This window comes from Saccoglossus kowalevskii, chromosome 9 (assembly GCF_978046115.1).
Source record: "Saccoglossus kowalevskii chromosome 9, keSacKowa6.1, whole genome shotgun sequence".
Lineage (NCBI taxonomy): Eukaryota > Metazoa > Hemichordata > Enteropneusta > Harrimaniidae > Saccoglossus > Saccoglossus kowalevskii.
The window spans coordinates 5,620,094-5,638,332 of record NC_140649.1 but is presented as its reverse complement, the minus strand read 5'-3'; the positions used below and the strand labels follow the sequence as shown (position 1 = coordinate 5,638,332).

Below are 18,239 nucleotides of genomic sequence, written 5' to 3'. Positions count from 1 at the left end.
GTTGGAATTTAGTCAGAACGATATCCAGGTGTTACAAAAGAAACTCGACGAAACAATACACGAGTTAAGAAAGGTCAATTATCGCAATGACGAACTTGATAACTATATTAGACATGAAAACTTACGATTTTATGGAATAGGTGAGCAACCAGGTGTGGATACAGAAATGGTATCAAGGAAATTTATACGTGACGAGCTAAACATACCTGAGCCAGACGCCATGGCAATTGAATTTCAACGGGTTCATCGGCTACATGGCCAACGCACGATTTGTTAGATATAAAGATCGCGAGAAAGTTAGAAAATCAGCGGGAAATCTGAAGGATACTGCGTATTCGGTAAGAGAAGACTACAGCCAGGGAGTTTTACAAAAACGACGTGAATTGATGCCATTGCTTAAACAAGCCCGACGTGATAATAAAAGAGCATTTCTCGTCACCGACAAATTGTATATCGATGGTAATATTTATAACAAAGTACAAAATGGAAGGAATAAAGAAACTGAGAAGAACGATGACTAGAACGTAAGGGGGACTCATACGTACGTACATAACGATTTTGAATTACGAATTGGGTATTGGAATGTACATGGGCTAGGTGATAAAACTCAGGATGACGAGTTTTTAAGTTGTATAGCTGCATATGATTGTTTATGTTTAAGTGAAACTTGGCTACCTAGAGAAAAGCAGGTCGATATAAAAGGGTACGTGACCTACACTTTTCATAGGAGTAGGAAACACAAAAGGGCTAGGAAGGAAGGGGGAAGTTTTCTCATTTTCATTCGATTAGAGTTTGCAAATCTAATGGAATTAGTGGAAAGTAACGATGATTTAATTTGGTTTAGAATTTCGGCACAAAAAAAGCAGGAGAACTAGAGATTTGTTTATTTGCTTCACTTACATTGTACCTGAAAATTCAACAGGTAACGTACTTAGGAATGACAATATTACACCATTTCGCTCAATTGAACAACAACTATGTAAATACAATGATTAGGGTGACGTAATCATTTGTGGGGACATGAATGCCAGGACTGGAAACATGTGTGATTATGTTAAATTAGATGGAACAAATCATTTACCATTGCCGGACGATTACGTCACTGATGACCCAATTGAATTGCGTCAAAATAGTGACAAAGTAATTAATAAATATGGTGAATTATTGGTAAATATGTGTATTAGTACTAGAATGAGAATTTTGAATGGAAGATTTGGTACAGACATACCGGGGAAATACACATGTTTCCTAATACGTAATGGCATAGCATTAGGTGTCAGTACAGTTGATTACGTGATGGTTTCTGATTCGATGTTAACAGGTGATTTTTTGAAAGACTTTAGGGTCGGTGATATCACACGGCATTCTAACCATTCACCTTCAATATTAATGGTTGTATTTTGTGAATTTTCTGAACAGGAAATCAGAAATAAGTATCAGGATGGAAACGTGTTCGATGCTGAAAGCCATACGGCGATAATGTATGACTTGAGGGGTGAAAGTCGGGCAGATTTTATCGAAACATATAATACACCAGCAATAACGGCTGAGATTAATGAATTCAAAAAAAAATAATTATAATATTGACAAAAATGGGGTTGAATTGGCACTGTGTGATATCGAGAATATCTTACACAAAGTTTCGAAAACTGCAATGATAGAGAAAAAACGTTTTAGAAAAAGGCGTGGGGGAAAAATAAATATAAAGAAACCTTGGTTTGACATTGAGTGCAAGGAAATGAGAAGCGAGGTCAACGAACTTTATAAACAAATAAATAGGGATCCGACAAATCGAACGGTATACTGTACTTTGGCGAATACAAAACGTGTTTATAAGAAAATGCTGAAACGGAAGAAGCGGGAATAACGGAAAAAACAAATTATTGATTTGGAATCAAGTTGTTTTTCAAAAGATTATTCATTTTGGGGTAAATTTCGTAGGCTTACCCAGTCAGAAACTGGGACAAACCCAAATATTTCCGAACACAGATTGGTTTAATTATTTTGAACGTTTGAGTAAAGTGCCAGTGTCCGAGACAGTGGGCTCTGAAATTCCCACCCATGATAATACACAAGATTATATTGATACTGTATAACTTGATATGGAGATTAGTACGGAGGAAGTGACAGCTGCAATAGATAAATTAAAAATGAAAAAACAATTCGGGTTTGATGGCTTTAGAAATGAGTTATTCAAAAATAGTAATCAAGATCTTATCAAGTGTTATACAAAGGTCTTTAATTGATTTTGAATAGTGGGCATTTCCCAGAGACTTGGTCAAAGTCACTGATTTGTCCAATTTTAAAGAAAGGTAACATACACGACCCCACTAATTATCGTGGCATTTCCCTATTGAGTTGTTTCGGTAAGTTTGTTTTTACAATTATTATTAACGAAAGAATAGTGAAATGGCTTGATACAAATAATATTCTCAGTGATAATCAGGCAGGCTTCCGGGCAAATCACAGCACTGAAGATAATATTTTTATCCTGTCAACGCTAATTGAGAAATATAGAGCCGCTAGAAAGAGATTATAGATTAAAGTTATTAGAGTTTGTTTTGTAGACTATAAAAAAGCATTTGACTATGTTGACCGAGCTAGTTTATTTTTAAAACTTGTTAGAGTGGGCTTTAGTTGTAAAATAGTCAATCTTTTGCAGAGTATGTACAGTGTGGTTAAATATTGTGTAAAATTACCGCATGGTTACACCAAAACATTTACATCTGAGATTGGGGTACAACAAGGGGGCATATTAAGCCCAATTTTATTTGCATTTTTTCTAAACGATTTAGAAATGGCTTTGAATAAAGCACCATTTAATGTGGTTGAATTGGATGATTATCCACCAACATGTCTTATGTATGCCGACGACACCGTTATTGTATCTGATAGTGCTTCGGGTTTACAGTTGTTACTTGCCAGATTCCAATTTTATTGTTATAAGTGAAAAACGTTTGTAAACACCACTAAAACTGAAATTATTATTTTCAATAAGGATATTGTTGACTGTGATGACGATAACTTGGATTTTAAATTATTTGGAAATCAAATTGATATTGTTGTAAATTATACATATCTAGGCGTTGTCTTTGCCGAAAATGGTTCATTTAAGTTGGCATGTGCAATTTTGGCCGGAAAAGCTTCAAAGGCAGCGTACGCGGTCAGGAAAGGAATTGGTAACGAGATTTCACCAAAATTACTTCAACAAATATTTGACTCGAAAATTAAACCAATTTTTAACTATGGAGCGGCAGTTATAGGCAATCGGTATTGTAAACCAATTGAAGATGTTCAGTTAAAGTGGTGTAAATATATATTAGGTGTGGGGCAAAATACAACCAACAGTGCAGTTATGGGTGAACTCGGACGATATCCACTTAGTATTGGCAGAAATCTAATCCGTATTAGATTGTGGAAACGTATTCTGAAAATGTCATCTAATCGACTCGTTTACAAAGCCTATAGAGAGTCTGAAAAAATGGCACAGATAGGAAAGCCATGTTTTGCTTTAGCTATTAAGAAATTATTAATTAAACACAATATGCATACTGTTTGGGAGAATAGGTTTATCTCCCAAATTACCGATGAAACAACGTTGTTAATTGGAAAGAAAGAGAGAGATTGTTATTTCAAAAGTTAGAAAGATGCTTTATTTGACGATGTTCGTAGATCCCCAAACAGTAGAAATAAGTTACGAACGTTTCTCCAATTTAAAACAAATATTTTTTATGAGAATTATTTGGATATCGTCTGTGTTCCCCTGTACAGACAAGCTTTAACTAAACTCCGGTGCTCTAATCATAAGTTACACATTGAGACCGGTAGATATTATGGAACTGCAGTGGAAAATAGAACCTGCCAAATATGTATAGATGCTGTTGAAGATGAAACTCATTTTCTGGTAGTTTGTCCAGCATATAACCATATTCGAAAAACGCTTTTTGATCGAATTAACCGCATTGAACCACAATTCGAGTTCCTTTCGCCTATCCGTAAACTTACATATATTTTTCTCAGGATAACCATGAAATCATCCAAATTATTGCAAGATTTGTATACACAGCTTTTCAGATTAGATATAATTTGTTAGTGTGAGTTCTCCAATAGATGAGTTGTATATGTATGTATATATATATAATAATATAATGGAATGACGAGCAACTTGTCTCTAATGGAATGACAAGATCGTGTCTTTTTGTTGACACCTACATACATAGATATATCCCTTGGCCAACAGAATCAGAAAATTTAGTAACATAAGACGAAGGCAATCACCTAATATAATGAATTCAGGGTCTAATGACTCTGGAGCTCGAACATGTTTTCCCCATTCTTCAATGAATTTTGTTCAGAATGCATTGACGTGAACATAGTGGTAGAACAGGTGAAGAAGAGTTTCATTAAGCCCTTTACAAAATGTGCATGAACATGATTCAATTCTTGGGGGTATATCTTATTACCAAACGCTTCAGCGTGGTATTAAGAGTTTGTTTTCAGGGGTGGGTGATACCAAGGTGGGAAATGGATGCACATATGGGGTTAATTCCTTGAATTGCAATATAGAGGGTTCAGGCTGAAATACAATATACAGTGTTTTCATGTTTCGTCTGATATTTCTGTGGTATTCTGCTGCTGTAAGTAATGCACGATTTGTTCCGAAATTCAGTATATTGTGTGTATTCCAGGGTTATTCGTTTTTTTTGCTGAAAACACCCCTATTTTTTAGTGGCAGAGTCGAATAGTCTCACTCCCACTGGGAAATCTGCCTTGTTGCTTGAATGTGAGTTAACTAAACACATTTTCCAGACCGGCGAATGAGTATGCAACAGCCAATTTTAACAGCCTGTCATGTGATTTTAGTCTGAATGTCAACATGAAAAGAGGCTAGTCCATTTTACGCAGGAGTAATTGGGAGTAGAATATGTGAGGGATAGTATCAACAGAGATGTGTATAGTGAAAAGTAATATCTATCCTTCATTTGCATCTCTGAGCATTTCTGTTTTAGTATATTGGTTTGAAAATGTTGAACTTGCATGATTTGCAATGTGTTTTTTAATGGGACTCCCCTATTGATCGAATCCCGGGTTTGAACGAGAACGGCACACCACGTGATTCGTTTGAATACAATGCTGATGGCAAACATGCTTTGTTACTGCGGTACTCCACTGACGGGATGACTTACTCGTACTGCATGCTACAACTTCGCTTGTGATGTTGCTTGTTAGCCATGGATTACATGAATCTTGATTACCAGTCAAATGTTGCTCATTTGACGTTGGTAATCTTTATTTGGAACTGAGTAACTTCCTGTACTTCGTACTATGATAAAACTCAGTCAACATACATCAAGTTCTCTCAATCGTAGTATTCCATGTGATGTACACCTAATATGCCAAAAATGTTGCTGAACGATTTGAACTGAATAAAAATAGCAGACGAAAATTTGTTTACAAAATAAAAATACTTCGGTTGCCAATGAAAACCGGTAAAAAACAAGCAATATGTTTTCGGCTGTTATCATGGAAGGGACATGAACGTGAAGCTAACGTCTGTTTATAACTAAAACCGGGCACCTTATACGAGGTTCGCAAAATAACATGGCAGTCATTAGAAGTCACTTTATTTTATTGTTAGGACGTATTCAGCCGTTAAATGTATTATTTCCAACCGTTTTGCGATAGTATTTTCTAGATTGGAGGCAGTATTTACATTTTATTCAAAGTTCAAAGCTGCGTTGGGATTCCGTTGACAGTGGTAACAATGTCGGCGCCGGTGATCTCTTACCAGTGCGCAACGTAGCCAAAATAAAAGGCATGATCATTTGGGCACTGCTATTACAAGACTTTGGCTGTTGCCATGGTAGCGGTGGGTCAGGATTGTTTTTCCAATTAGTGATGGTACGACCTGCCTGTCAAGTATGAACCGTGACAAAATCAGCCAAGCCAAATAAAATCACAGAAGAGTCAAAAAGCCATTCCTGCTGAACAGTTACTCTAACTTCGGGATAAACTTTCTCATTAATGAAAAAAGATATCAAAAATTCAAATAGTAACTTTTTGCCCACACTCAAGCCCAGTACAATGAGCTATGTCTGAGGTGTTGTATCACAGGGAGTTGGTCAAACTTATGTATTTTAATAAATTATTGAATAATAAAATGTTATATAACTTTTCTTTTACCCCCCTCCCCTTCCTGGTATCTATTTCAAGTATTTTTGTCAGGTTCAAATCGTTCACCAGCATTTTTGGCATGTTAGATGTACATCACATAGAATACTAGGATTGGGAGAACTTAATGTTTGTTGACCACCTGGAATCTGAGTTTTATAAATCTTGAAGGGCTCTCGGAAGATCCACCCGCTGCCTGGACTCGCAGTAAAATCTCCGATTAATATGGAGCCGCAACCATCAACATCGATATACCATGAGGTTTCTGCTGGCGACGTTGCGGCGTTACTCAGTTCCAAATAAAGATTACCAACGCCAAATTAGCAAAATTTAACCAGTCTATCCACGACAAGCAAGCAACATCACAAACGAGGTTGTAGTGTGCAGCTCACGAGTCAGCGACGACCGATTTCAACGAAAGTCATTCCGTCAGTGGAGTACCGCAGTTGCACGGCATGTTTGCCAATGCACAGATCTGTGGAGGAACTTTTAACTTCAACATCAACCGTGTATCGTAGTCGCCCAGTTTAAGTTCTGGTTCTGTCGTGGTCCCAACTAAAGGGCGACAGTCGTCGTGTCGCGTCCTGTTCGATATGGGATCATAGCGACGTATACAACGCGTGTAAAATACATTGTTTATTTACATGAAATTCGAACACGCGTTGTGCTACGACCACCGCGCTTAAACATCCACGAGTTTATAGACGTCTGATTATTTTATTTTCACACGTACAGCGACACGCGTTCTACACTGACAAGCGTTGCTAGGTCGCAGCACTGTCTTGGAGCATATTAATGGGCAATTGGGTTCCCCGATCTAAATTTCTATCCCGGTTTGTTGCACGTTCTTTTTTTAATATGAAATAATTAAATATGGGACATGTGTATAATAACAGAACCCCACACTCTCCCCGTGGCTTCGCTCGTGAAAGTACGGCAGCAGGATACACCGCATCACTCGTGAAAATAACTTCCATACGCAATGAAAGCCACGGGGAGGGTATCTGTCACAATACTTCATTATCACTGAAAACATTTTCCCCCTGAAATAAATTCCAGTGAATATGCCATTTCCCTCATACTCTATTGAGACACGGCGCAGTGAAAATTGGATTCACATGTAATGCTTGAAAACATGTCAGAAAAAATAAATTAAGTGAAATTCTACGTGACTTCATAATAGTTGGAAATGAACACATTACACCCGACCCTACCACTCCATATACAATGTAAACTACACCGCAAAACATCCTTTCACCCACAGTTACTACCGTGTTTCACCAGTGTATTCTATTTGACGTCAGGAGAAATTGAAATAAACAAATTAGTTATAATTTCAGCCTCTAGTTGTCCACTGATTAAATAAACTACCTCATCTTTATGTCAACTTGCAGTTATTCGTTGCCTACATTAGTGACTTCAAAATATATGTTTCAATCCCAGGAATTTCACTCGCTATTAATTGCATGGGAGTGGCAGTCTTTAATGAATTTCTATTGTCATGTCAATTTCTTGCGATTACTGTAACCACATACCGCCTAGGTGCTGTAATTAAATCCTGGTGTAAGCACCATATGAACTATGAACACTGCATGTGAAGCCAGCTGTGGGGTATATTCAATCCTATAGATTTCTCATTGTTTGGTAACTATTTACTGCAAATGCAACAAAAATCAATATAAAAAAAATACCCACACAGTATTCTACAGGTTACTTGTAGAGTATTGTGTTTGTAACCAGGATATTGTGAGAAATTTTCCCACTGAAATTACCTTAATTTTAAATCAATGGTAAGTTTAAATGGTAAAAAAATACTTCCCAATTCATTTATAAATGAATTAAATGCTTTTATAAAGAACATTTCCGATCGCAGAGAAATGAAATAATGTTTTACAATACCCCAGGTAACTGGTTTAATTTTGCACTGACTCAGACTCCAATAAATGGTTTACCTATCTCAGTATTCTCATCATTGGTCCTTGTAAATTTTGACATATCAACATTTTGTTTCCAGCTAGATGGTATCGCTGCAATTATCCCATACCATTTCAGATAGCAGTGACGGGCACCCCTCTTGACAAGATCCCCCCCCCCCCATTGTAAGACTTGACTATGTTTATTAAAAAGATGTCCAACATACTGAAATGCAGCTTCACAAAAATAGTTGTTAAAAATACTTTTACCCCCTTGAAGAATATTATAATTATTCCAGATAGCTTGGTTGAGGAAATGCTCCTCATCTTTGCTTTCCCCAACCACAGAAATCCAGGCTGCATCATTCTAATATTTAGACCCATAAGTACAATAGGTAAACGTTTTATTTTAAAATTGGCTCTCAACAGTGATTTGACTCCACCAATACTGTGACATTTTCTATGTAAAAAACATTTTCATGAATGGGTATTGTTGTCGTGGTAACGCCTCAGCCAGTTTATACCTTGGACCTTAACTATAGCAAAAATGTCGGCCCCACCTTCTCCTACTTCCCCAACCACGGTTTTCCGTGCAACCCGATCCTTCCCATTCCACATAAATTGAAATAACAATTATATTAGGACAGGCTGTACGATTTAGTACATATTGGAGCCTAGGAATTCCCATAGATTTAATAATCTGTACCTTTCCAAGCAGAGTTAGTTTTCTGAGTTTCCAAAATTTAAATGACATTCACAGTTTCTCCATGGGCTCAGCAAAGTTCCTTTCAGTAGCTAGTTTAAATAAATTCCTACAATTTAAATAATATTCGGTCATTTCACTTTCAGAGGTTTGCCACATCGCTTCACACTGCAACTGTCAACTGCAAGACCCGACAATTTCTCAAAATTTTTCAATATTGGAAAAGTCTCCTACAGGAAGGGCGGCCCATCAATAAACATGTGAGGTCGTCTGCAAAAGAAGCATTTTTAATGGTTCCAAAACCCGGTACTGGGATTCCCTTAATTTCTCCATCTGACCGTATTATTTATTAGCATAAACATATTTCTATAGTAAGAATGAACAACATTGGTGATATTGTCTGAACCCTCGTCCTAGAGCGAAATAACCAGTATTAACACAGCTAACATTGTTTGAGTAAAGAGTTTTTGTCGAGCTATTAAAGCTGGGTCCGAAATTAAATGTTTCAAGACTTTTGAATAAAAAGGACCATTCTAACGTGTCAAAAACCTTTTCCAGGTCTATTGTTAACAATATTCCTGGCTTAGTTTCCTCATCCATATAGTCAAAAATGTTTTCTACAAGACTGACCACATCTCCTATTTGTCTATTTTTGACATAGGCCGATTGAGTATTATGAATTATATCTGGGAGAACGTTTTCTAGTCTTTTGACCAAACACTTTGTTCAAATTTTTTAATCAGTGTTGAGGAGCGAGATGGGGCGCCAATTTTTAAGAAACCTACTACCCCTACCATTTTTTCCAACAATGTGATGACTGCCTGTCGCTGAGATAGGAATAATTGACCATCTTTATAGGTGGTGTTTAGGGAATTAACTACATATTTAGACACCAATGGCCAGAATTTGCTAAAAAACTGGCAAACCATCATTTCCTGGCGTTTTATTCACAGGCAGAGTTTTAATGATTCATTTGGCTTCCTCCAAGGTGACAAGTGCCACACAATTTTGGTGTGTAAGGGTTTTGAAGAAAAGTGGATTGGATGTTAAAATCAATATCGGTTTTTAGGGTGGAGGCGAAAGCTGATGGGCCCTATGCAACTGTTGGGTTTGCTTCCACGTCTGTCTTTAGCGTGATCTAATACAATGTTAAGATCCCCCCCCCCCAGATTACATGGATATCGTGGTCAGACAGACTTTCTCTAATTTCTTGGAAAATATTTTTGGAAATGTAATACGGCTTTTCTCATCATTAGGAGCATATGAATTGAAACCCCCGTAGTACCTACACTTTCTTTTATACTGACTCGTTTTTCTGTTTTAGAAAGGAACACAAGCAAAACAAAAAAACAAAACAAGACCCCCCCCCCTCCAGCTTAGGCCACAGCCACCAAACATAGCCTGTAAATCAGAGTGCATCAATTGAACAAATACCAGTGTTACACTCCCGCCCCGTGGGCTCATAGTTCAAAACAAATCATCTCGCGGAAGTTCGCTATTTTACTGCTAAAAAATCCAGAGCGAGCCGGTCAAAGATTCGTTTACATGTCGTAACCTTTGACCTCCTCTATATAGTTTCTTTATCAGTAGACCATGTAATTCATCGCATTTCTGACAAAGTATCGTTGATCAGTATAATTCAGGCTTCAAAATGGAAGATTACTGTAACAAATGCATTAAAATAAAAAACGATTTGAATATTATGTTACTGCTCATGCGAAATATGTCATGTTTGGCTATTTAAAAAACTGCATTGTGGTTTTCGAAAATAATTATTAACAGTCTTTGAAAAGATAAAAAAGTGTTGAAAGGTAAGTTAGATACTATTTACGATGATATAAAAAATGTATTTTACCCAATCACTCAATAAACACCTTAAACTATAGTTTGACAGTTCACTGATTATAAATGGGCATAACCTGAAGAAACGTCTCCTGATACGGTCGTCATAGCAATATCAGACTGAATGTTACAACCACGCTGTTTAAAATGTCGTCGAATGATGCAGGTTGCCAATGCCGTGAGTGATAATAACAGAAGCAGTATTAGTGTACACGTAAATATCGCAATGAGCCAAGATGCAATGGGTGGATCTTCCTCAGCATAACTCACAGATCCTATGAAGAACTCTAGAGAATTCCCAATTGTGACCTGTAATAACATAAATTAACATAAATAGTATAGAATCATTTTGGAATGGTGAAAATTAAAGGGGTTATTCAGTTAAATAAAGACGTCGATATCATTGTTTCAATTCAATACAAAGCAAGGTAGGTTCATGATTAGACACACTGTTTACAAAAATAAAGGCCACCGTAAACCGATGAGGTGTGAGCTCGTGTGGCTTATATCCAGACCGAGTTAATCTGAGATTCGATTTAGGAATATTCTTCATTATTTTATCTATATATTTTCTGTTATTAGTTTTTAATTTGCGAATTTTTGTTTTGTTTTATTTGCTGTTATTGAGTTCGTTTTTATATCGTCGCCTTAACTACCTCTGATTCAATGTTTGGTATCACACAGCGCCTTACAAAAATGTTGTATGATTTGTGCATGCACAATTTATAAAATTTCAAGATGGTAAATTGTGATGCAAATTGCCTGCTGAAAAATCTGTCGCAGATAGTGATTTGGAGGTGGGTTTAGCCATTTTTATGCAAAAATATTTTCTTTCATGAGTAATAAGAATTGGAGAACATAATTTATTCGAGTTATTTGCTATGTGAGATATAGAATATCGGTCAATAATAGAGAACAGTATTATGCATTACATAACACTTTTTTTATCCACTTTTGTGAATTCTCTTCTTTTTAGGTATATAATACCTGACTTTAATCTGCTCTGCAGCAGGTTATGTGTTGCAATTTCTCTGTCACTCGTATCTTCATATATCACCCGATACTTCACTGAGTGTTAGTGCGTATTTACACTTGCTTTCTATGTGCTTAGCTTCTTCTTGTTGTATTTACGGATATATTCTTTTTTAAATATATTTTTTTATATATTCTTTAAATTTAAACATTCTAATATACGTTTCATCCGACCGTCCAGCAGTCACATGAACTGATGATTGTTGGTTCCATTCGGTAGGTGTGCAATGCCGACATAGCCACACATTTGTCAAGATTGAACTAGTGGAGTTTTCGTTTGGTAACCCGTGCTCTTATTGGTTGGTTCTTACAATATATTTCCATATGCATCCATTAATATATAAATTGGAGCCTATACCTACATCAGATTTCAATCAGATTGATTGAATAAATCCTGTTGTCTAATTAAAGCCATCATGATTAGTTCAACAAATTAATAGCAACCGTAAATGTGACACACATGATGCATAACTATTTACCCATAATTCTGCCCCGCTTTTGTCATTTCCTCCATTTGGCGGATGTGCAGGTGGCACACAGGTCAGCTGATTCCATGCCAAGGAAATCACTTCACAAAATTCACTACCAATCATTACTCTAACATCGCTTTCATCCACTGCCAAATTTAAATCCTCGCCCTGTCATAATAAAGAGATGTTTGCGGGTAAACGAATCGACACCAGATTACATACATACATACATGCCCCCCAAATATCACCCCAAACCTAATAAGAATAGAGAATTGCAATTAAAAACATCCAATAGTAACACGGACAATTCGTGAAATTCATTATATACTAAAAGGCCTTTAAAGTTGTTTGGAAAAATACAATGCATTATAATATGACCCCTCTCACAAAACTTGATGATTTAATATTATTGTAGTACAGATTGTTTAAGTTAATGTATAGGAAGCAAATGTTTTTCATGAAAGCTTATCACTGATAGGGGCCATATATTTGCTTATCGTACACAGAGAATACATGTCATCATTGCTGGTTATACATTGCATCACACAAGATACAGACCTACCATGATTACGATAGGATCCTCCCCAAGTCCTCTGTATTTTTTAACACCATCAAATGGATAGAATGCTGGGTTGGGAAAATAGGAAAATGGTCCAAATATTGTGTCTTTTAGATGTGTTGTATTTTCCACATTATCCATTATAAAGCCATAATCTACTAAATATGGTTGCTCTGCTGTTGGTTCAATGTTACTTGCCCATATATTTGGTGCTGTACACAGCATCTCACTGGAAGATTTCACTGTACATGGCTGTAAAGGAACACGATACAAGGTATAGTGCATTAGGAAAATCAATACATCAAAGTGTTAGATTATGAGTCACGTGTCTCTGCACATAAATGACATTATGCAATAAATTTTAATCGTACACAAAACATACAACTGTTACTGATTCTAAACTAAGCAAAACAACTAAAAACAGTTCTAGTGATTAATGTTAAATGCTGAACACATTGAGCAATGTGACTATGCTACATCACATCACATGGTTACTTATTCACCAATAACTTGTTCTAACACAGAAAACTAGACGCGATTAGTAGTAACTAACTCATTCCCATAACTTATATAATCTGTACGTCAATTTATGTACGATTGTAATATTTATTGGAATAAAATGAACCACACTCAAGTTAGTTAGTCGAATTAAAGTGAAATGTGATACTAATTTTATATGATTGAACAAGCTTAGACGTTTTAGAAAAGTTGAACATGTTCAATGAGCCTAAGCTGCATTTTTAGGTGAACAAGAAATATTAAAAGATGATATGTGAACTTACCGCGTCATAATGATGCATATTTATATATACTCTCAATAAGGGCGTTTGTACAATATTCAAATTATGTCCAAGAACTGTAATTGTTGTTCCGCCACTGAAACAATAAATAATATATGAATAGTGACTTATCTGTGACCAATGAACTCACACGAACATTATACAACTATGCGATTTGCAATCACAAAATAAAATCAATTTCTTTTCGCTTTCTTCTTGACAGGATCATTAGCATATTTACCACCGTGGTTAATATTTTGTTATACATATTTGGCTTATCTCTTGCAAAACCCAGCGTGAAGAATATTATCATCACATAATAATAACTATTTTAGATCATAGTTTTTCACATTGTGGTGTGACGTTAATATCCGTTTTCATGCTAAGTCATTCCTATTTTCTACCATAAAACCCACGATAAACTTTTGCATTACTTAGTTCTAATCGGTTCACAAAAAACGGTACCAGTATCAGCTTGATTAATGTCTTGCAGCTGGCACTGACACATTTTTAAAAATTGTCAGCCGTTTATTGATAGCAATGGTAGCTGAATGCTGAATGTGATAATAGGAACACAGTAGTTGAACATTTATGATGCAGAACATATCATAAACCCAACTTTGGTTTTCGGTAACAATGTGTCTGCTATATAATGAGCTAAACGTTTGACCCACGACACATATCATTTTCCCTTCCGACAAGATGTGTGAATACACCAACGTTATCTATTAATAATCGTAGTATAAATTATTGAAGCCAAATTGGATTCGTCTCGGGACCAAATATTTAAATTTACAACATATTTTTATTTTCAAAATTTGCTAGTTAGCAATATGTTGGTAACATATTAACTTAAGGAACCTATAATGTATAATGTTCACACGTATACATCCACGTGTAAATCAAAATGCAATTGTTGAAGCTTTTCAGTTTATCTAATACCACAAATTTACTAAGAAATGTGTAGTGAAGACATAATGGAGAAAATTTTAAGAATTGTTAATCACATTTCATTGATGTCACATTTTACGTATACTATCATTGTTCATTTCAAACTTTATAGCTTCCTCTTTCACGGAATTTTAACCAATCAATGCATATTTGAAATTAATTTAATGCTGAGCGTATGATTTCTCTCAAATTGTCTAGCATATTTACACAATATTAACGATACACAGACCCATTTGTATAGTATACAGACCATTTAGTTCAACAACTGCTTAACCAGCAGAAGGGATCAGATGCTGAAAGAGTATCACACTGTCCTGTATCATTGATGCTATTAACATATAGAGCAGACTAAGATTTGAAAACAGAAAAAACATACTTAATGAATGCCTTAGTTCTTGATATTGTTTGAATAGTTGGATCTTCCATATATATGAATAGCAACTCATCATTTGATATTTCTCCATCATCAAAATACATCTTGATAGTCCCAGAGCGATCTTTATATTCTGATGCCGAGGTCACACACAAAGTAGTATTGTAACTTGTACTGAATATACAAATGAAACAATGCAATGGTAAGTTACACAACATTATAAACTAATTATTTATACAAGAGTACTTTATTGCATACCATGTACCGGACATAATTAAAATACAATTATAGGGAAAATATTTAAAAAAACACATAAAACTATTACCACAAATATTTAGCACAACATTACTTTAAAACAATGGAAATAAAAGTTGATGACTATTTGAAACAAATCCCCATGCTGACATTGTTTCTACAGACATCAAAAGACTAGATTAGAAGTAAAATCAAACAGTCTCTACCAGTAATTACGAACTTTTCAGTCAATCAAGAAATGTACACTAAAGTAAAACAAAAGTTCACTGCCTTGGAATAAAATAATATAGATCAGCATCTAGACAATTGAAAATTACAACAAATTATAATATGCATATTGTGTTTCGAATCCCTGGGTTTCCAATATGAGAGAAAGACTTGGCTTTGGGTCAGAAGGTTCAATTTGTAATAAAGAATACAAAAATCCACAGTATCCACGATATATAATCATGATATATTTTACATCGTTATGTACAATACAATACAATACAATACAATACAATGCTGGAAGTCTGTAGATAAGGTGCGTAAATTTAATGACAATAATCCGATTGATATTTTTAATGAACCACTTTTTCACAATGCATTTATTAATCATCCTATTAGAAAGGAACCTTTTGCACTCCGTCACTTTGTGGACGCGGGTATAACCAAAGTCTGTGATCTGGTCCATGAAACAAATCAAACGTGGTTAGAAGTTTCAAACATCTCAGATAGAGTAAATATAAATTCTGAACGCATTCTGCAGCTCAGTCTCAAGGTTATTCATGATTCCATGCCTACCAAATGGAAGGATACTGCGAACAATTATTTCAAACGAAAAAACAATCGTGTTTATGCTCTCTCTCATCTCAGTTTTCAGCTACATTTTTCTGATGAGCTGAATCTAGCACTTCATAAACTTGAAAAAGGCGCAATATATAAATATTTAATTGAAGTTCTCAGTACTAGTGGTCGTCAACAACAACCAAGAAACGTATGGTGTGACATACTTAGTCTGCCTGAAACAACTAAACCCAATTTTCAGGACTGTTATGCAACACTAATTACGACGTATGACGGAGATATGCAGTGGCGCATATCCCATGGCGCCTTTGCAACTGGTAGTTTCCTTTTCAAAGCTCGGTTATCAAGCTCGGATAAGTGTATTTTTTGTGGCGAGGTGGATACACTTGAACACATCTTTATAGAATGCCCATCTAATAACGATCTATTGCATACATTTAAAATAATCACGTCTGGTCTGCTTCAAACAGGCTTTCGTATGCCATTCTGGTGGTTTTTAATTCTGCCACCGCGTCGTTCCAAGGGTTTTCTTTCCCGACAAGCACAACAAATGTTTTGCCTATTAACAAGCATGGTGAAAGCTGCAATTCACACCAGTCGTCGAAACAAGAGGCAACAAAAAGGTGTCAGTTATTCTCTAGAAATTTTCAAAACGAGACTTATTTTGAGGATCAAAACGGAATATGAATACCACCGTTTTAAAAATCAGCTACCTAAATTCGAAACATTTTGGGCAGTGGACGGTGTGTTATGTGACATTCAGAATGATGCACTTCAAATTCATCTGTAAACCTAGGTTTTACTTGTCCACTTCGCTGTTTAGGGCCTTTGCCCTATTGAGTCATATCTGGTCTTCTTTTATCCGCTTTGGTTATTGTTGTGGTACTCCCTGGTTTCGTGACATTAGTCGTGTCAGAGGATTTTGTTCTCATGGTGGATATCAGTCTACACACACAAACACTGAATTGCCACCCTCCTGGCTTGTCATTTTCCTCAACACACTGAACGCGCGGGTGAACGCGGTGCTTTTCAGCGCTCCCCAGATTATTACAGGTTTTGGCCTCACGACTTAGAAGTGTCGGTTTTCAGCTTTAAAACATATTTTCAGGTCCTGGGTACGACGTTAAAATTGCATCCGGTTGCGGAGTTTTTGTACTCGGGAGAATGAGGTTACCCTTTGCCGCAACTACCTCCAGGTCACCCTTGGGCAAGGTGTAGCACCTGTCAGCCTTGGGTGCCAACTTCCCACATAATAAGTTTGGTGAACGTCAGTAAGGGCATACGGTCATAAAAGCCTTGCACCAACTCGGCCTCACGTTTGAGGTATTACCTATTAAAGGCAGCGTTTACGTTTTTTTTAAATATGTATATATGTGTCCTGGGCAAGAGTTTAAACTACATCCGGTTGTGGAGTCTATGGACGTGGGAGAATGAGGTTACCCTTTGCCACAACTACCTCCAGGTCACCCTTGGGCAAGGTGTAGCACCTGTGAGCTTTGGGTGCCAACTTCCCACATAACAAGTTCGGTTGACGTCAGTAAGGGCATACGGTCGTAAAACTCCTGCACAAACAGATCCGCACAGGTGGACAATTTTTCATGTAAATATGTAGATATTAGTTTCAGTTGTTCTTAGTATTTGGCAAGGGGGATCGTAACCTCTTGTGGTGAGAACCAGTGTGACTGGCCTGCCAACGGGGTGCTAAGGATTTCATTGGAAAAGTTATCAGTTACATCCGTTAATGTAATTTCGTTTTACATACCCGTAAATCAAAAATCACAATACAATACAATACAATATACCATCATAATCGTCTCTGGACTTGGAAAAATGTATTCTTATGTGGTCATCATTAAGCCTGCCAATTAATTCAGTGTTACTAGTCCTTAAGAATATACAGTAACAGTAGCATTGTGTTATATTTCTGCTGCTAAAAACATATTAAAACAGCAAAATACCCTACTTGGCCTACTCGATGCAAACAATTACGTAAAAAAACACCCGTTTCATCACAAGGTCCAAACTCCCTGTCACAAACAATAAATGACATGTAGTGTATGATGGGGAATTAGGCCATTATGGATTGAAGCGGATCAAAAAAAAAATAAAAAAATGTGGTTATTGTAATCAATATACTGGTATATTAAAATTATAAACTTTCTGTAGATTTGATAGAGAAGGCACATAGACATAACTAAAGATTTTCTGGTATAGGTAGGAGCACAATTTATGTCCTAGATTTATGTATACTTTAGGAAAGTTCATTAAACAGAAAGTAAACCTAAATATGAACATTTTATAGGTTTGGGGACAAAAATGTTTCACCTAAATGTAAATCTATATTCATTTGTTAATATTTTCCCAAAATGTTCAGACAAATCTTTCAAGTATATAGGATTACTAGA

The 18,239-nt window shown here is 36.1% G+C and overlaps 1 protein-coding gene across 1 annotated transcript in view; it reads right to left on the bottom strand.

The window, feature by feature from the left end:
• Window positions 1-9,111: 9,111 nt before the first annotated feature.
• Window positions 9,112-18,239, bottom strand: part of LOC100369158 (plexin-A2-like) — a 30,116-nt gene continuing 20,988 nt past the window's right edge. The window contains exons 16-20 of the mRNA XM_085503083.1: window positions 14,797-14,967; window positions 13,473-13,566; window positions 12,694-12,942; window positions 12,141-12,299; window positions 9,112-10,938 (exon numbers count right to left, since the gene is read on the bottom strand). Of these exons, the coding sequence (XP_085359209.1) occupies window positions 10,690-10,938; window positions 12,141-12,299; window positions 12,694-12,942; window positions 13,473-13,566; window positions 14,797-14,967 (922 nt within the window). The 3' untranslated portion in view covers window positions 9,112-10,689. The remainder of the gene's footprint in view (window positions 10,939-12,140; window positions 12,300-12,693; window positions 12,943-13,472; window positions 13,567-14,796; window positions 14,968-18,239) is intronic.